Consider the following 19,507-nt stretch of genomic DNA (forward strand, 5'->3'; position numbering starts at 1 on the left):
AACTTTGAGTTTTGTTTCTTTTTTTTGGTGCGTTGTGGGTGAACTAAAGCAGAAGGGAATTTAAACGGCTGAAATAACACAAGCACATTCTGGCAGAACACAATATCCCATGTACTAAGACTGTTTCATAAAACAAAATATTAGTAGATGTATTTATATTAACATAAAATTCTTTTTAATATATCCAGGAAAAGGAGAAGGTAATAGCTCAGCCTGTAATTCAGTGTAAATAGAATGCATAATGCACCAAAAGATAAAATTAGCAAAAGTAAATCAGATGCTTTATTTTACTGCTTTCAGTCTAATGGGAAGTTATTGGTTAGCCATTTAAAAAAATTACTTTGAGCATACCTGCTTGATATTTAAATGAGACATTTCAAACATCTGTTGAATGACCTTTATTAGGCAAATACATTTGAATGATTTTTATAGGATGATGTTAATTCTTCATTACTTTGCAATGTCATACATCTTTCTTATCATTTAATAATGACAAGTCAACTGAACATGAGAACTTAAATGTAGTTAAGTATTTGTACAACTATAGCTTGTCTGAAATTTATAGTCAGCTATTAACTGGCTTATAATATTTATTGTCACCTTTTTATGTGTTCCTTAGCGTGAATTATCTAGTTAAGGTTGAAGGTGGTTAGTGCATAAAAATTGTTTAGGTTCCCATTTCAATTTGACTTGTTAAATTAGTTTGCTATCTTCATCTCTGAGGTAATAGAGTACTTGCTGAAAAATCTCCCTTGTGGATTTTTGGGTATTACAGTTTAAGTGTGCCTGAATATGTTAGAAAGAAAGTAGGGTCTGGAATGTGTTTGTGAAAACATAAACCATGAGCAGAAAGAGGAAGGAGGAGATGAGCTAATTATTCCAGTTGAAGCTGTCACTTCGTGAAAATGAAACTGTGGGGGTTTTGAGATTTCTTTTATATCATTTCTGTTGAATAAAGCTGGTATTGAAGTTCCAGGCCTTCCTAAAAGGACAGTGGCAATTCCTTGGCAAGAAGCTCGGTTGTTGAGGGAACTGGCATCCTTCGTTCCCTGTCTCGGGATGCTGTGGGATGTGCCTGTTCTTTCTTCATCTTGCTGCTGCAAAGAGCCAGTATTCCCTCGTTTTCCTTCAGTGTAATGCTGTTCTTTCACATGAGCGTGGACAACCTGTTGCTTGTAACTTCATAAAATGTATTAAGATTTGCTTTTCCTTTCTTTAATATTTTCTTTTCTTTTTTTTTTTTTCTTCATTTTTAGCAGCTCGTTTCAGGAATCTGCTGCTACTGAAACAAAAGCTTTTAATTTCAAGTTTATAACACTAAGAAAATCTGCAAACTGAGGCACAACAACTAAAATAATATATTTGTAAAGGAGGGAAAATCATATGTGGTAGGTCATGTTTTGCAGGCTCGCAGTGCAGTCATTCTTAAAGCAGTTGTTTGTTCTAGAGTTTTTTGTCTTGGATTTAAGCGCTGTAAAAGGAAGAAGGTAATTGTCAGTTTCAAGGAAACTTTGTCTTTTAATTGCTGGCATCCTGGATGAAGTGTGTTCTCGTTGCATGAAAATAAACAAAAAACATTTTTAGGTGGTGGGTAGGGAAGAGATCTGTAGTCCTTATGTCTCCCGGAACTGCAGTCTTACCCTGTTGGAGTGCACTGAACCTTTTTTTTTTTTTTTTTTTCTCTCCTTCTTAAATAATACTTAAACAAATATTGCCATCTGAAAAAAGCCATTTGTATAAGGTAACATTAAAATTCAAGGTATCCTCTGAGAAGCTGGTACGCATTTTGGTAAAAAAAAAAACCACCTTGTGAAATATAGCAAGTTTGCTTTTCATTGCACCGAGTTCAAGTGCTCAGAGGCCTGATAGCTATCTGCTGCTTTTGTTGAGAATGTTGACTGTTCGTTCATGAATGATTAACCGGTTGCTTTATTTAAAGGCACGTATCTACTTCCTACTGTATCTGTATAAAAACTATGTTCTGAAAAAGCTGCGCATACAGTCCCTATTTGAAGAATGTTGTGTGTTGATCCTGGAAACTTTGTCCTGCCTGCATGAAACTCTTTCTTATCAGTTTGCAAGGATTTAGTGCTAGCAGACTTCTCCGAGACTGCACTTAAATATGGCAAATTTCTAAACTATTAAAATGCAGAGCATTACTGAACTCAAGGAGAGGTCCTTGTATTCATAAAGTTGTCATGGTGCTTAACGGGCTGTACAATTTTCGTTTAAGCTGTAGCATCACAGAGGTATTTCTGCTTTCTTACTTTTCTGTATCACTTTTCTAGCAAGTGTCCTTCACTGTTCTTAACAGGAGAAAGCAACATGAAAAAGTCTGAAATCCATATCAAATAGCAAATGAATGTTGAAATGTTTTGAGTATAAGGCATTTTTGTGCGTGCATGGACATGTTGAAGGACATGTTCTTGTGATTCTGATAGCGAGAAGACAAGTTGTGTCTTTTGGTAGATTTGATTCCATGTTTATGAGTTTTTGGAGATTCAGTGCAAAAATGAAGCTCATCAGTGAAGTTCTATCTGGAAGTTCTCATGTACATACAGAGCTGTTTATAGTGTTTAGCATATGTTTGTTTCCCTTAACTGTATACATCTGGTTTTGGGAAGGCAGCCATGAAAGTGGTCAGAAATTATTTTGATCTAGGTAATGCTTTATCTGTCTGGGTAATGGGTATGGGAAATTAAAGGAATACAGTTAAATTAATGGTTTTTTGGATTGAAACTGTGAAGGTTTTTGCAGAACAGTCTTGAACTTAGAAAAGTCGTCTGAAATGAAAGGGTGAGGGTGCAGGGCACGGGAGCTCTGCAGGGACATCTAGTGGGACCTGACTCGGCAGGACTCTCCTTCCTAAGCTGGAGTGTAGAGGATCGACCTTCCTGCCCACACGGGTGTAGAAAGTACACTAAAATTAATTTCAGGAAACTAGGCTTTCTAAAAGCTGTTTTTTTCAACACATGAGAGATTCTTCAAAATCAACCTTGATAAGTTGGGTGCTGTTGAACTGAGCATTATTGTAGACACACCACCACGCCTCACTGCATGGCTTGAGGTATGAGGAAGTATTATTGTATGCTACGTGGTTATTTAAAGTAGTTCCTGGTAAGAAGGTTGTATCCCTCAAAAACTTATGAGCTAAGCTGTGTGTTGTAGTTAGACTGATGGCTTTGCAATTTTACATTTAGCTGAAAGCAGTAACTTAGAGGGGCCTTTCAGAAATCTTGCAATTCTTCCTGAAAAATCTGTCGGGAGAGAAACAGGGAATGAAAGTAGCTGAGGGTTTGGTTGGCAGGGCAGTTAGTGGTCATCTCTGTTGTTCAGGACAAGAGTTCTGGCTTTCCCTTGAAAACCAGAAATCAGTATATTGAGTTTGGAAGTACTAAGCATTCAGAAGAAAACCACTCCGTACGCTTTCATATCACGTTACTGTTTTAAACTTAACTAGCATGCTGCCTGAGTTATGTGGCAGTACGTTGTCTCTGGAGTTGCTCTGGTTATGATGCTGAAACCATTGAAAACACCAGTGTGAAAACTCAGAGCCATATTCCTATGTGTTGCTCAAGAAGATCTTCTAAAAACTATATCAAGCATTCTGTGTCATGGGCTTTCTATATAATATAATAATAATATAAATTATTAAACATAAGTCTTCTTTTAATAACGGCACTTCATTGTCTTATTTAAAACAAAAAAAGCAACTGGCAAATGCAGGCCAGACGGCAAAGCTTTATTGTCTTGTGTGGAAGAGCAGTTTTAGGAGGACGGGAGTGTTGTGCAAGCTGCTGGCCTCCCGCCGTGGCAGCCCGGGTGCTCGATGGTGCTGCACTTGCCACTTCCTTGAAATAGAGGAAGAACCCGAAGGTTTGTGCATTCCCTGGTGCAGGTGTATGTTGTTGCTTCAAATGACAAACCTGGTGGCTTAATGGCAGGACGGTTTACGTGGGAAGTGCAGCTCTTCAGGCTGGTTGGGTAACAAATGCAGAAACTGTGCTTTTGAATGGGGAGACCTCAAGGTTACTCTCCCAGCAACCCAGGGAATCGAGGTTAATCCCTGAAGACGGTGGGGTGATGCTTTGTTCATGGTAGTGTTCTTCATGCTGTTAGTGCTCTCAAGAGCAACTCTACCGAAGGCAGTCATTCTACAAACAAAATACAAACAAACAAACCCCCAAAACCCCACCCAAACAAAACAAACAAAAAACCCAACAAAAAAAACCACAGGGGGAGGGGAAAACTTGGATAGTAGAAAAAGTCTTTTACTGTCAAGTTTTTTTAACCTATTGTTTTCCTTCTGAATTAGGTAGAGGAGGATACTAATTAGTTTTGGTGCTCTGATTTTGTCAGCACTGCAGGTTTTTTTTTTTTCCCCCTCCCTTTGTGGTTTGCCTTGAATATACTGTACTTGCTATATCTAGTAAGCTGTGTTTTCTCTTTTGAAGGTGCACAAAACAAGTCTGTACTTGTTTCAATCTCATTAAGTTCCTCTCTAGCTGTTTCCCCTTTTGATCATGGATATTGCCCATATTTGGTTTTAGCTATGGTGCAATCAGTTTGTATCTGATTGTGTGGTATGGTATGCTGTCTCGCCTGAGCAAACCGTGATAATTTATGATTAGATGTGGCCTAGATTAGCAGCTTACGATTTTAATGTTTAAAAGGATATTATAAAAGATCTTTTATGTAATGCAATATGTAATTTTTTTTTCTGTGAAAGATGCGACAAGAAGCACAAGGACTTGCCTGCAGCAAAGCTTCTGAATTAAAACCAAGCAAGGGGAAGGGATGATATAAATTATATAGTTCCTTCCTTTAGAGTGCCTAAATAATGTGCCCATAAGTACAGAGATGGCAGTGCATTACCAGGAAACTATTCAATTTGGTTTAATAACAAACTGCTTTCACAGTCACATAATCATAGCTTTCATGAAAACACGTCTTATATTCTTCATGGTGTGCTTTGTATACTTTTCTTGTACTTTAAGAATTGAATTTAGTTTAATAACAAACTGCTTTCACAATCTCATAATCACAACTCTTGTGAAAACACATGCTGTTATATTCTACATGGTGTGCTTTGCATACTTTTATTGTCCTTCAAAAATGGAACATCTCAAAGTGTGTTTCTCTCCTAAACACTTTAGTGGCATATTTGAAAGTACTCGTGGTTTCAGTGAGTGCCATAGACTTTTAACCATGCTTTCTGCTCACCTTCATTTAGCAAACTATTTATTAATGAGGAGTTTTCATTAGTGTTTTGTTTTCATTAGATATTTGTTTTTCTACTTGTGTGCGTGTATATGAACAAACTTAGGTGATATTAGCATCTGTTTGGAAAGGTGTACTGTCCAGGTGTTTTCCAGAGTTTCTTAGTCACAACACTGTACTCATCTTTCCCATTGAATTGTCTGTTTAGATCTTGCTGAGAAGATAAAGGCGCCACTTTATGTTCACAGTCATCTGTATAGCATGAGGGGGAAAGGTTGGGGAGCCATCTTTGCCTCATAAGTGCATCTCAGAAATGCTACGTTTGGTCTTGAACAAGATCACAGTACTTACGGTTCCTGACCGATACTTGAACTGTAAAGCTGTTTTTCAACAAGGCAAAAGCGTATAATTCTTTCGATGATGATTCTGGTGTATTTCAAATCCACTGTAAGGCATAATTATCAGCTGTCATCTGGAGAAATGCTGGAAAATTGTTTCAGTGTTAAATAACTGTAGCTTGTGATATCTACCTTATTGTTAATAATCTAGTATTTTCACGCCCCAGCATCTTGTGGCTGTCCTTTGTGCTTTTGTATTTAACAACAAAAAAGGGAGTCTGTTGGTTTGTTTTCTGCTGTAATATATTCTGATTTGTAAGGGAGCATTCTAAAATGCATTTGCTCTTTAACAATACATTTCTTCTCTCAATAGCCAACTACTCCACCAAGCCAAGGGAGGCCCGATTCACCCGTTTATGCTAATTTACAAGAACTGAAAATATCTCAGTCTGCACTTCCACCACTACCTACAAGTGCTCCGATCCAAATAAATGGGGAATGGGAAACCCATAAAGATACGACAGGACGCTGTTATTACTACAACAGAGGATCACAGGAGCGGACCTGGAAACCTCCACGGTGGGCCCGAGATGCAAGCATTAATAAAGGGGATTCCCAGAGCCATGCAGATCATGAGGTAGTTCCTTCTGAGATCACAAGCAATGAGATTGTAATACATATGAATGCTGTTCTGCTGTGGAATTTGGTACCGCTGAGTTTGAAGTGTCAAGGAGTGTCTTTATTGGTCTTTTTGGTCGCGTATTGTGGTATGAAGTAGTAAACAATTTAGCTTTTCAGTCCCTTTTGTGTACAAGAACGTGTACGTGGACTGTATACAAGAGTAATATATTGTAAAAATGCCTTACAGTCCCTCAGCAGGTATTTCAGTTTTTCATTTGAAGGAAAACAAAGACACTTCGAAACGAATAAATGAGGATAGAATAAGACAACCATTGTAACTTCCCTTGCCACGAAGTGCATTTTCTTTCCCAGTGTATTTGGCATATTTCTGAGGGAGAAGGGGGGAGAGGAGAGGGAGTGTGACAGTGCTTTAGAAGCAGTGTTTGTGGTGATGTGTTGAAGAAGGCAAGGGGAATTAGTTATTTTTATCGGTATCAGTTAAATCCACAGTAAAACAAAGGCAGGGAATATACAGGTGTTTGCTACTGTTTGATTAATGCTACGGCAGTAAATTTAAGTATGAAATGTGTTTTTTACAGAGGAAAATATTTTCTTAGAGAGGAATTAAGATGGATTTAGAGGTTATGATGGATGTAGTGATCTCCAGAGTTCTGGAGTCCAAACCAGACTTAGCAGAGTTCCACAGCACTTTCTACCCACATAAAAAATATATAATGGAAGCTTCTACGAAATGAAAATATTTATTTTTAATTTCATACTTAGTTTTATGCATACTATTAAAAGCACCATAGACATATAGAATTATTAAAATGTAATTTTTTTAAAAGGGGCACATGTGACCAAACTCACATTATATTTAATTCTTAAAGAGGTGGAATAATCATAGTGAGTGTCAAAAGCAAGTTTAGCTGAATAACTTGTTGCAGCATTGTATTTAACCATTTGCTTAGGTGATTTGAATTTACACATTTGTCAATTATTTCTACTTTGGATAGCTGTAGAACAAACTAGGACAAAGGGCAGTTAAAGGAGCTATATTTTGTTGTCAGATTGTGTTAAATTTGAGAAAATCCTTTTCTTCATTCTGTGAATGATATTCTGGAGGACATTAGATAACATTAAAATTACTGTGCTAGAAGCTCTGCCCAGCCAGGTGTCCAGGTGCAAGGGCAGCAAATGCTGATGGGGAGGAAATCCATCTCAGCTTTTGGCAGTTAGCTGTAGGAGCTAGATTATGTTCAGGCCATAAACATATTCTTTGCATAGATCAATGGACTTTTTATTATTATTTGAACCTTTTGCTTTTGTAAAACCTTTTGGCAAGGCTTTGCCACTGACCTTGCTTAAGAGAGCTGAAGCTTACTGTGGAGTTATTTTATTTATGTTAAAGGATGATTTGGGTTAATATTTGAAGTGCATATTTATTCTGTGCAGCCAGTCACTAGGGAGAGTCACAGCGGGGTGTGTGTATCTAAACAGCAGTAGTTCAGGAAAAGCAAGGGAATAGTTGGGAGATGGGTATTACTATTTAAATATGCTTAAAAAAGAGCTCTTGTGTTCAAACAGTACTTAGGGTCATCAGTTTCCTGATTGAAAGAAAAAGCGAACATTTATCAAGAAATCTTCTACACTGCACTTTAGTGTACCTTTTCAAATATGCATAGTTTAGGTGGATTTCCTTGTGAGCCTATTACAATGTTTAGTTTTAAAATTTAATTGTGGACTGCTCAAAACCTTTATATTGCTGGAACACCCTGTTGTAGAAGTCTACCTGTGGATTGGTAGAGCCAGAAACAGGAGGGAAAGGAAAAAGGGACCCTTTCATTGCCTTTGGCAACGGTCTTCATGGCAGCTGTGACATCCAGAAGCATTTAAACAGCCAAATTTTCTTGCCACAGTTTAGTGGCAGCAACAGGCAAACTGGTGAAATGTTTGTGGCTGTCACTTCGGTATCTCTGACGATGGTCTATTAATTTGTCACTGGGTGTCCTTTTGCTGAATAACTCTGGTTTGAGTCTAGATAAGATGATTGGGGTTTTTTTAGTAGCAACTCTCCTTATAGTAAGTGTAACTAGTCTTCTGTTGTCGTCATTCTTCCTTCTTGTCATGGAAGAACTTCCAGTAATTCTTTCTCCCTCCGCATCTGCAAATGATCCCCTCTGACTCTTACTCATACCTCTGTGCCACAACTTTACCACATGGTTGCATGTTCAGAAAGCTTGATATTTTTTTTTTTTTTAAATTTATTTTCCATAACTTAATTCAGGTCAGTTTTCTGTTTGTGATATTTGAGGTGTCCCAGGTTTGCCTTCAGTTAGTTACATGCCAAGTTTTCAGTCTTTGTAAGACCAATGGATGATGCATATATTGATTTTTAGCTACTCACAAGTTTTTATTTCTAGTAGCACAGGTTCCTTAAGTAATTTGTGTCCTCTCTGACTGGGTTATCAAAGTTTGAGTCTAGGGAGACACATGTTGCAAGGTCATATCAATGTATTTTCCAGCAATCGTGTTGATTTTGAAGCTGCTTTTTTTTATTCTCTTCCCCTCCCTCCCTCGCTCCCTCCCTTTCTTTTTTGTTCTGCATTTGGGAGTGTACTTTGCACTCTGCTGTTCATGTTTACCTTTTTGTTTATGACCTGAGTACTTAAACCAAAATATTTAAAGGCTGAGATCAGAGATGAAGTTATAGTAAAATACAGGACATCCCAGATTTTGTCTTGATTATGAAGACTTAAAGCAAATGTCTAAATAATCAGTAAAACCAGATTTATTATAATTAAGTTGCCTTTTACACACTAGTCTGAGCTTACTCATTCCCTTCAGATTTACTGATAAAAGTGCATGTTCAGGAAGGTTAAATGCTGGTTATATCTTCACTGATATGTCTTTGGAGGAGCTTGTATTGTATTAGGTAGCAAAATGGCAGGGTGATGTAAAAATGAGACTTGTGAATGATCATGTATTACATGTGTAATATATTAGAACATGAAATAGATTATAGTTGATCTTGGAACTTTGTGATTAGGAAAATGTATTTTGTTGGATTGTTAGAACGGAGTACAACTGTACCTAATTGGTAAAGCAGTTGGTAGCAGGTATGGCACAAAGAAAGCAGTTATAGGTTATAGCAGTTATTTGGGTAGGGTGGGGGAAGCAATGAAGTCCTATCAACAGGGCCTCTAGGAAAGCGTGTAAGATTTTTTAGAATTACAGATAAATTTTATCAGAAGTGTATGTGTTTGAGGAAGGAGTGCTTAACAGTATCTAGGAATTATCTGTCAGGTAGTGAAGTGATTTAATTAAGGTGGACTATAAAAGGAATGAGATGTCACCATATTGGAGAGAAGCAAATCTCTAATATCTAGCTAATAGACCATAATGTGAAGTAGAGACCAAAATATTAACCAGAAAGCTAGCAACAGGATTTCATTTAAATTGAAAACTACATTTAAAACATGTGGCCAAGATGCAGTTTTATTCCCTGTTTTTTGTTTTGATATAAACAAAAGGGCAATAAAGGGTTGTTAGCTTCTTTAGTCAGTAATCTTTCTTACTGTTTTGATTTTTAGAAGTAGTAGTAACTTTCAAAACTGGACTAGTTCAGTGATAAAGAGAGACTTTAACAATTCCTTTTCTTATTAAATGTGTGGTGATGAATTCATCTCTGTCTTCAAGAATTTTCCATGTAAATGGAAGAAAGCCAAGAAAGATAGTGGAGGCAATGATGCGGGGGACTTGCTGTAATTCCCTTTAGTGTCACGGCAGAGTTCTTACAAGGTGTAAGGTTGGGCAGCTGTCTGCTTAAAGTGGCTTTATTTAAATGTGGTATAGTATAATTAGGGATGGGACTCAGAAGAAGCATGGATGATACATAAAAAGCATATAGGCAGTTAATACTGAAAAAGTGTTGAAAGTTAAAAGTTACTGGAAGTGGTTTGGCTGGTGTTCTCTAACCCATGTTGATGCAACCTTAGCAGTTGTTCCTACTGGCTGAGGAACAAGGAATGCCTTGGCTTGGTAAACTTTGTAACAACTTGGGAATTTCATTTAAATTGAGGTCTGCAAAGGTATGTGAGATTAGTTAAGCCTCAAGGCTATTACTATATATACTTTACCTTATATGTGCTTTACAGATAGAATGTTAATAGTCATGCTTGCTGAACAACAGTGGTTTTTCTAGGATAATTTAATTTTTAACTCTTCTGATTAGTTTTACATGTGTACAGTTTCTTCAGTATCAGGAGTTGCTTGGAAGAGGCAGGTACACATGCATTATGATGTTCAGTCGTAATTCTTGTTAATAGTGATAATAGAGCTGTCCAAAGTCTACTAGTTTGAACATATGTCAATGCACTTTATATTTAACCATTGAAACATAATGTAAACTTAAATATGTGTACACAATATAGCTATTTTACGATAGTACTTTAAGTGGAGCTAATAGCGCTCTTATCAACTCTTCAGTCTTAATTCTTCAAGTGTAAAAATGGGACTGAAGACTACTTTTTCCCACCCCGCAACTAGTGTTTAGAAATTGGCACTTCAGAATTTCATATTACTCCACATGCAAGAGACGTAGCATTGTTTAATCCATAGTTTACATGCTCACATTCTGCAGGCTGTAGAGGACGCTTAGATTTTTTTTTTTGTGTTACTTTATTAATGACCTGAAAATTTCCCATGGGTTGTGCTGTGCTTGGGAAGCTGGCTCATGTCAGTGTAGGGAGTTTGCACATCAGTGGTAAGGTACTCAGAAAAGTAATGCCAAAACCCTATGTAATAATCACTTGGAAATGTTGCTAAAGATATAGTTTCTAAAACAAATGACTGTAAAAACTGGTAAGTTTCTGATACCTGGATGTTTTTTGGTAAGATTTAAGTTTTCAGGAGAGGTTTTTTCAAGTTCAAAACTGGAATTCTCCCTTTCTCCTGCTTTATGGTTTTCCTCAAAATGCTTGTATTTGTGTTACTGAACCTTAGTCAGTATTTAACTGCTGTAATTTCTGAATAGCAGGATGTGTTCCCTCTTAAGTGTTATGCCTCCTGCTAGCTGAGGTTCCAAGATAGCGTGAAAGAAAATCTGCACTGAATTCCTCAGGAGAATGTGCCATAGAGATATTGTTGTAGGAGATGAATACAGGAAGATTTTCTTTTTTGTGAAGCACAGAGAGGATGCTTTGAATAATACTGCAGTAATTTAGCAAGGAGGTGAACAAGGTGCATGAGGGAACAGAAACTGTGTGTGCAAAATCTTTTTTATACTTTACATGTCAAACTTGTTCCTTACATTATAAATCACTTCTACCTCTGGAAAAGAATTTTACACCTCAGCTACTTGGTGCTTGGTAGAAAGCCTTGCTTTTGCATTGCTCATTCACACAGATCAGAGCTGGAAGGAGGAGAGTGGAAATACCTAATGTTTTAGGATCTATTGCACAAGTACTGTAAAGTGCTGGGACCTACCAAGGTGCAACTGGAGTTTCAAGATGTCCTTAATGTTTGTTGTATTTCCAGATGTTATTTGGGGAGAAAAGGATTTGGGTATAACAGTTGGAGTGTTGCCAGAAAACCAAGGTAGCAGGTTTCCCAAGTTTTTTTGAGTCGATGCAGATTACCAAAGTTAATTCTCTTCATCGTTTAGTAATGTAAATTTGTGGGAAAGAAATTTAGGTTAGCAAAAAAATTGAAGTTTAAGTCTGAGTAGCTGAAATCTGGTGTAGTAGAATTAAAAAACAATTGCATCAGTATAAACAGTTATTCTGAAAATACTTTGAATTGCCTAGCAATTATCAAGCATTTCTGTACTGTAAAAATGCATCTCTCTCTTTTCTGAGGTAAGATATAAAAGTGTGAACTCCCTGACCTTATTACTATTCTCTTTCTAGTCAAATAATCTTTGATCTTTCAGATTTTAAAGCGCTTTCATTCTCAAAACTGCCTTGTATGTTTCTGACTACTTGTAGCATCTTTCGTCAGAAGAAAACGACCACAGTTCTTGTTACAGCCAGTCAGATAGTCAGTATGGTTCTCCTCCAAAGGGTTGGTCAGAAGAGTTGGATGAACATGGTCAAACCTTATATACCAATGACTATACTAATGAAAAGGTACTTTTTCCTTCTTCTCATCACATGTTCTGAATCTTTTTCACTAATTCACTGTCAGAAATGTAGATTTCATTTCTAAAAGTGAAACGCATACCTCAGCAGTATCTCCTTTTGGTTTTTTAAATATGCATGAAACTTCAGCAAGTGAACTGAATTCTTTTTTTATGTGTGTTCTTTACTATTTAGAAAAAGTTTTCTTATTTCCAGTTGTGTATCAGATTATATAAAATAAACATATAGTGTATAATGTTTTTTTAATTCCTGCTCTCCCCCATCCTCTTGGTTAGACTTCAGGAATGAACTTTGTACCAATATACTGGTTTTCTTACTATATCTCAAGAGCTGTTCTTGCCTACATAGGCCTTCCAGTTAGGATGGTTTTGAACTGAAAATAATGCGGCTTTACTGGTTTCATTCTTTCCTTCACTAGGGATTTACAGTACTGCTTTCAGATGTAGACAAACTTCTTAAACTACAGCTGTATCAGCAGATTTATGTTCTATTCTGATTATCTAATTACGACTGATGACTGTGATTCTGGGCATGTTATAAAAAATTCTCCAATGTAGGATAAATGACAATGTTTATATTTTAAAGCAGTCGATTTTTATGATTGTTCACTAAAGCTGCATTTTGGATTTTTTTAACTTCAAAAAGTATTAATTGAAAAAGTAGGGTTTTTGTCATATTATAGCACCACCTCTTCGATGTATGCAAGTATTTTTTTGAAAGAAATTTTTAAATAGTTGAGTTTTATGCCAGTCTTGGAATTTTATCATGCTTAACCTATTTCTGCTAAACATCTGTAGAGCACATACCTATGTTTTGGCAAATATGCAAACTTTTTTTAAATTGCACTGGGATTGATAGGAAACACTGTTTTCTATCACGAACAGTTTATTGGAAGGCAATCTTGTGAAACCTGCTTGACCAAAGAGCCTTGCTGTGAGTGTTTCTGTGCATTTTTTTGTGTGATCTTCTCGTAGACTTTTGCTCATTACAGTTCTTTCCTTTCTGCATAACTAGTCAGAGTTGTCATAACTTTACCTCTTCGATTGTGAAAGTTGCTTATAGAGGTTACAGAAATTATATTATCTTTATTAATGATTTATTTTATGAACTGCATTTCATGTTCCTGTTGATGTTAAAAGTGGGGTTGTTCAACAAGTTCAATTATCTCTTAAATTGTCAGCAGTTACTGATTGAACTTCTTGTAATTCTGTGTATAAAATCCTTATGCAGATCTGATGCAAAGATTTTGCCTCCTTAAACTGACACCATAGTGTTGGTGAGAGTGAGATGTGCCATCTTCAAAAATACCTGTTTATCACAATCTCTTGTGTGGTACTGCAGGACTATTTTCGAGGAGTTACAGAAGGAAAAAATACTAGTGCACCCAATTCAGGAACGTTGTTCTGTGGTGTTCTCGTCGCTAACTAACCTTGGTTGGTTAATGGAGCTTGTGCACTACTCACTGCTGAAGTGGATGGCACTTTATTAAAAATTAACTTTAAATCCCAAGTATCAGAGATTTACTGTGTTACAGCTGTCACTCTGATTACATTTCCTATCATCACTTTTCTTTCTACAGTGGATAAAACATGCAGATGAACAAGGTAGACCATACTACTACAGTGCTGATGGTTCTCGATCAGAATGGGAGTTACCTAAGGTGAGTTACTTGAAAAAGAAATTTTGACAACTTGGGGCTTTCTCCTCCTCCTCAATAAATGGTCTGTGAGGCATTTAATGGGACTTACTCACAGCAAGAGGACTTACATATTGCACTTTTTCTTGCATTTTTGTGGAATTTCTGATTGTGAAGAGAAAAAAAAAAAAAGTACTCAAGGTCATGAGAAATGGATGTATGTGACTATTCAGATGTCAAAGATGATCTTTACCTTTGCTGAACTGAGCTTTACATGCAAGGCTGCAGAACAGTATCTCTGATTTTGCTGTGATGAGGAAAACCTCTATAGGAAAAAAGCATTATTTTTTTTTAACTGCAAAATGTTTCTGAGAAATTTTAGTCAAATTTTAGTACCCTCCAACATGCTTATACAGACACGTGTGTGTGTATATATATAAACAAAAGTTTCAGCAGAGTTTTGTGATACCTTTGAGGATGACACAGTTTCACCAGAAGTGTGTTCTGGTATTTATTAATTTTGTAATGAAAATAGGAATTTCTAGGAAAGTGATGAGCTAGGGACAGTTGATAGTCTGAGGATGTACCTAATACTATCTTAATCCTCATTTTCACTTTGAAAAACTGCAGGACGTTTGTCATAGTGATGTAGTCGTATACATCTTTCCTGCTATTAGGATGTTTATTCAATCCTACATAGTGAGGTGACCATAAAAAAAAAAAAAATCCACGCAGAATTGTATGCATAAATATATGAAAGAGCATGTTTCTCAATTATTGTTTCATCAGTCGAAAAATCAGTATCCTAAGTTACTTCCACTTAGAAAGGAGCAACCCTAATAGATAGTGCTTTCATAATATTTATGAGAAAATGTTTACATTGAAATTTATGAATGAAGCTTTATACTGGACTGTTTTGTTATGTCAGTAAAATAGTTTGTATCTGAGTCACTGTAGAGTTACCTTTGTGAATTCTCCTATGTTGGTCTGATGTGTTAGATAACTTACTTTGTATTGTTAGGTTTATGTATGTTACAATCTGTAACTATTTGTTTAAAAATCTAATTAGCTATTAATTAGTAATTAGATTAATTAGAAGTCTGAAAATCTGCTAGACCAGGTTTTACCAGAAGCAGTTGTTAGCTCAGTATCTATAATTGAAGTTAGTTTTGGGGAATAATGTCTTGGGTATTTCACTCTGACCTCTGCAATGCAGAAAACTTTGAAAGTGAAGAAACTGCTTTCTACAAAAATAGATTAGGTTTGGGTTTGAACTAAACAGCAAATTAAGTTGGCTTTAATCCAACTACAGTAAGTCACAGAGATAATCCAGAATTGTTGTGTGAGGCATATTAGCATAAAGGGTTAGGGTTTAGTATTTGTATATTAGTGCACGATATTCTAGTGGTTCTAAACAGACATCTGAGCTCTGTTATATTAATAGCCACCTACAGAATAAAACATAGCCTGTTTCAGAGTTTGTGATCTAATATGCTTTTGTTCTTGTTTATATGAAAATCATCACAATTGCCGTTACAAATTTTCCTTAAAAAATATTCTAATGAGCCATTTGGACAGAATGTACTCTTTATTTAATTCCTTCTTGAAACTAGTAAATCTTGAGTGGCAGCAAATACAAGGTTAACAGAAGTAAATGATCAATTGACACTCGGATTCACAATCCAAGAGTCTCTGTTTCCAGAAACCCTTCGCTTTTAACTTTAAGTGCTGAGGAACAGATTAAATATTTTAGGAAAAGATTTATCTAATTTATGTAACTATCTGAAGAACATACAGCAGAGATGTTACACTTGTAATTAAGTGTGATTGAAGTTTATTCTCTCAAATCTTATTGAAGCTGGTTCCAGAACTGCTGAGGAACAAATGAATTGGAAAGGCAATGTAGACCACAGAACTGCTTTGAAGAAAAATAACCTATGTTGAAAACTTTTGTGAGTGGTGGGAGAAAACAACAGAAAGACTTCAACATTGTAGCTCTTGCTTAAATGAAGTTAAATTACATTGCTAGGAAAAGGAAACTCCACTCTTGGTCAGTTTTCCCCAGTGTATTTAGTTCAAATACTGCCTTCCAAAATCTGTTGTGAAATGGAGTGATGGATAGCATGGTCATGTAGTGCTGTTAAACCAGAAAAAGAAGAGAATCCTTTTGTTAAATGGTTCTTAATAGTCTGGACTTCATTAGAACTAAAAATAATCCGGAGGTTTTTGGAAATAGAGTATCAACTGAGCTAATACTATAATATTAAAAATCTTCACTATTACAGCATTAACTGGAAGTGTTATTCCTGAGCATGTTCACATTTACAGTATTCTTGTACATGTGTTTAAAAATTTTGAGGGTATATGTTGGGGAAGAGGGGCATTACCAAACAAATTAATTCAGGCAGTCTCATAGAAAGCCCTCCAGTCCTGTATATTTAAATAACATCTAGGAATAGCTGAATGCCTCTGGCTGGTGTCTCAGATGGAGTAGCTTTGACAACTGCTGAAAAGTCCATTGAGGCTGACGATGAGTGTGACCTAGCTTTTTGCAGTGGAAGGGAAGAAGATGCTGAATTATTCTTTAAAACGGATAATAATCTTTAACTATAGGTTGTACTACATCTTGCAAAAGACTTTGAGTTTCCTCCTATGCATATGCATGCTGCTGCGTTCAGTTGTTGGCTCTTGCCAATTAAAAAAAAATAAATACACCTACAAATAGAAGTTCATTCCTGTGTAGATTACTATGATAAAATGTTTATTTCCTGTGTAGTGAATGAAAGCCTACAACTCTATTCCAGAAAACTAGTTTTCTAATACGAGTTTTATAATTAAAGCAAGCAAATGAGAAATCTGCATTAAGGTGGGGAAAGTATTAAATCGATTTCAGGAACAAGAATGCTCTAACTTCTGAAGTTTAAAAAAGGTAATTATCAAAATGACAAAAGTGAGGAAAACTATGTAATAAACATTGAATAAATAGCTCAAAGGGGAGGTAGAGAGGACAACCTAATAAAAATCATAGAGTGGTCTCAAACACATTTTCAAAATGTGTTCCTAGCCTGGTATCTGGCATAACAGTGTGATGCTCGGCCATCTGCTGACGAAGCTCTCTGATCCAAGAGTAGACTTTGAAAGAAAATGCATGTACTATAAGCCTCTGGGGTGAAGTAATAGTTTTGGTGTAAATATTTAGACTGTGATACTGTCATTACAGTTTTTCTGATCAGAAGTTCCTGCATCATTAGGTCCCCTCGCTGTATCCACAGAAGAAGCACTAGGTAGAGGAGCTTCAATTTTGGCAGTGTTGATAGACCAGCAGCCTGTTAACTCACTCCGTGCACTGCCGATGACAAGTATGAGCTCAGGGGCCTCATTTCTGATACTCAGGTGAATGATTTATCTTGCTGGACACCAGAATGCTGTCAGAGCATGCGATCTGAAAAACTAAAATGTGATGCAGCTACTATCAGGAAGATACCATGCAGTCAGATGATGGAAGAAAATAAAGATGAGGACATGCAAATAGGGCCTGGTTTGTCCTATGGTAAATTTGTCTTGTTCTGAGTTGTGCTACTTGGCTTGAGGTAACATACTGTGTGTGTTGGCATTCATATCTACTGTAAGTCAATATACTAAACAGTATCATTAGCAGTAGTGGATCATCACCACAGTCTTGTCATAAAACTTGGGATTGCTTGGCAGAAGTTGAGAGTCTCAGCTGATGTGAGGATCCAGATGGATTTTAAGGACAAAAGCGCAAGTGATATGACAAACCTGAGATAAGTATGACAAGGCAGGCAGATTTTGTTCTTCTGTCTCTTTAATGTGTATATTTGTACTCAAGAGGCCTGGTCTGGTCTTCCTCATTTGTCCTGGTGTTTGGTGGTTCCCACCCCCCTCCCCTGCTCCCAAATAAGATGAGGGGAGAAAGTGCCCCCAGTTTTTGCTTGGGCAAGCAGCAGGACCTGTGGTAATCGGTGCTGGCTTGGAGCTCTTCTTCAAAGTTCAGCAGTCGTAGGGGTGGAAGGTGAAGCAGTGCATGTCCAACGCGGCAAAGCGGGCTATCCAGAGGTGTCTTTCAGTCACTTCTGCAATTCATAGAGCTGCTTGGCCTGGTGGTCTCCTGTTTTGTGTAGGTTCTGTTCCTTTACTGTGGCTGCTGCCTCCAACTGCTGCCATCCAGATGTCTTATGGCAGGGAATGAGGAATCTTCATTCCCTAGAGGAAGAAGGAATGAAATCCTTAAAGACAACAATTATTCTTTTTTTATGTATGTAGGCCTAAGAAAAATGTGTTACTGATTTAGTTGATGAGTAAAGCAAAAGCTGTAATATAGGTGATATGACTATCACAGCACCAAAAAAGTTTATTTAAAGCCAACGACAGCAGTAGCACTAAAGAGTGGTTTTGTTCTGAGACAACAGTAAAAATTTCTTTTAAAAAAATCTTCAATTTCAGATAATCTATTGGGACAACTGCAAGTAACATGGTAGAGTAGTAAGCTGCTAAATGGTACTAGGATGTCAGAATATTTTTAAATGCTCTGTTTTGATCTGATTACAAGAGGGTAGAGTAGGATGATTAATGTCTGTTCTTTACTACTTTTCACTGCCTTTTGCTTCCCACTCTTTCCCATGCAGTTCATTTCATCTGGCAGAGGATGTTGTTAATGCTAACCAAGAAGAACCTTTGTTTCTGTTTCTTAAAGCTGACATACCTGTGTCATCCCCACAAGAATGGGGACAACTGCTACAAATAACTTGGAGGTGTTATATTTATTTCAGTCACAATTAGGCTAGGACAGAACCTTGAGCCATACCATTTATCAGGTTAAAATTAAATACAAATCACTCAGCCAGTTGAGAGGATCAGAAAATTTTATACAGAGGCAAAGAAACCTTTTAAGTAGCTGGTGAAAGCACTGAACAAATTCAGCAATGAAAATGACCTTGTGACCTAAATTTACACTATTGGTATCCTTACCTTACGCCAAGAGCTGTTATAGTAAGTCTGCGTTACTTGGTGAGTGCAGTCAGAGTATGAGCAGCTTGCTCATGTCCTCCCCTCCTGATAGGAGATGGTCCCAATGAAATGGGGAACAAACTGAGGTGATGTGCTTGAGGGGTTAATGTAATGGGACAAGTCTGAGTTTGTAAGTATTTTCTAGGAGCAGCAGTGTGTATACTTGGAGTTGTGTGCTGCATTGTCAAAAGCTTTAGAATTAAGAAAATAACATCGCACCCTGGGGTACTGCTGTTCAGGCACGTGGTGTAGCAGAGATCATCCTACCAGGCAATGTGCAGCCTGGAATGGACCAGTTTTATTGCAATGTGTGGCCCTTGCCTAATCTCTGTCTTCAAGATTACACCGCGGTTTAGGCATTGAAAGGCTGCTTAGAGTTAGGTAAAAGATTTTGCATGAGAGAAGGAGAGCCCAACCTAGTTGCTTATTGTTGGTCATAAACAGTGGGAAGTATCATTGTAAATGCCTATGTGAGAGCCAACAGCTCCACAGGTAGGAGTCCTATAGAGTGTCAATAAGTGAAT

The 19,507-nt window shown here is 36.9% G+C and overlaps 1 protein-coding gene across 13 annotated transcripts in view; it reads left to right on the forward strand.

Moving 5' to 3' along the window:
• ARHGAP12 (Rho GTPase activating protein 12) overlaps positions 1-19,507 on the forward strand; it is a 78,204-nt gene that overhangs the window by 29,222 nt on the left and 29,475 nt on the right. For 7 of the 13 annotated variants that reach the window (XM_055707360.1, XM_055707361.1, XM_055707352.1 and 4 more), the window contains 3 exons: positions 5,932-6,195; positions 12,167-12,307; positions 13,899-13,979. In XM_055707360.1, coding sequence (XP_055563335.1) covers positions 5,932-6,195; positions 12,167-12,307; positions 13,899-13,979 — 486 coding nt within the window. The remainder of the gene's footprint in view (positions 1-5,931; positions 6,196-12,166; positions 12,308-13,898; positions 13,980-19,507) is intronic. The other 6 variants (XM_055707363.1, XM_055707357.1, XM_055707358.1 and 3 more) reach the window with 2 other exon arrangements.

This window comes from Falco cherrug, chromosome 4 (assembly GCF_023634085.1).
Source record: "Falco cherrug isolate bFalChe1 chromosome 4, bFalChe1.pri, whole genome shotgun sequence".
Taxonomy (NCBI): domain Eukaryota; kingdom Metazoa; phylum Chordata; class Aves; order Falconiformes; family Falconidae; genus Falco; species Falco cherrug.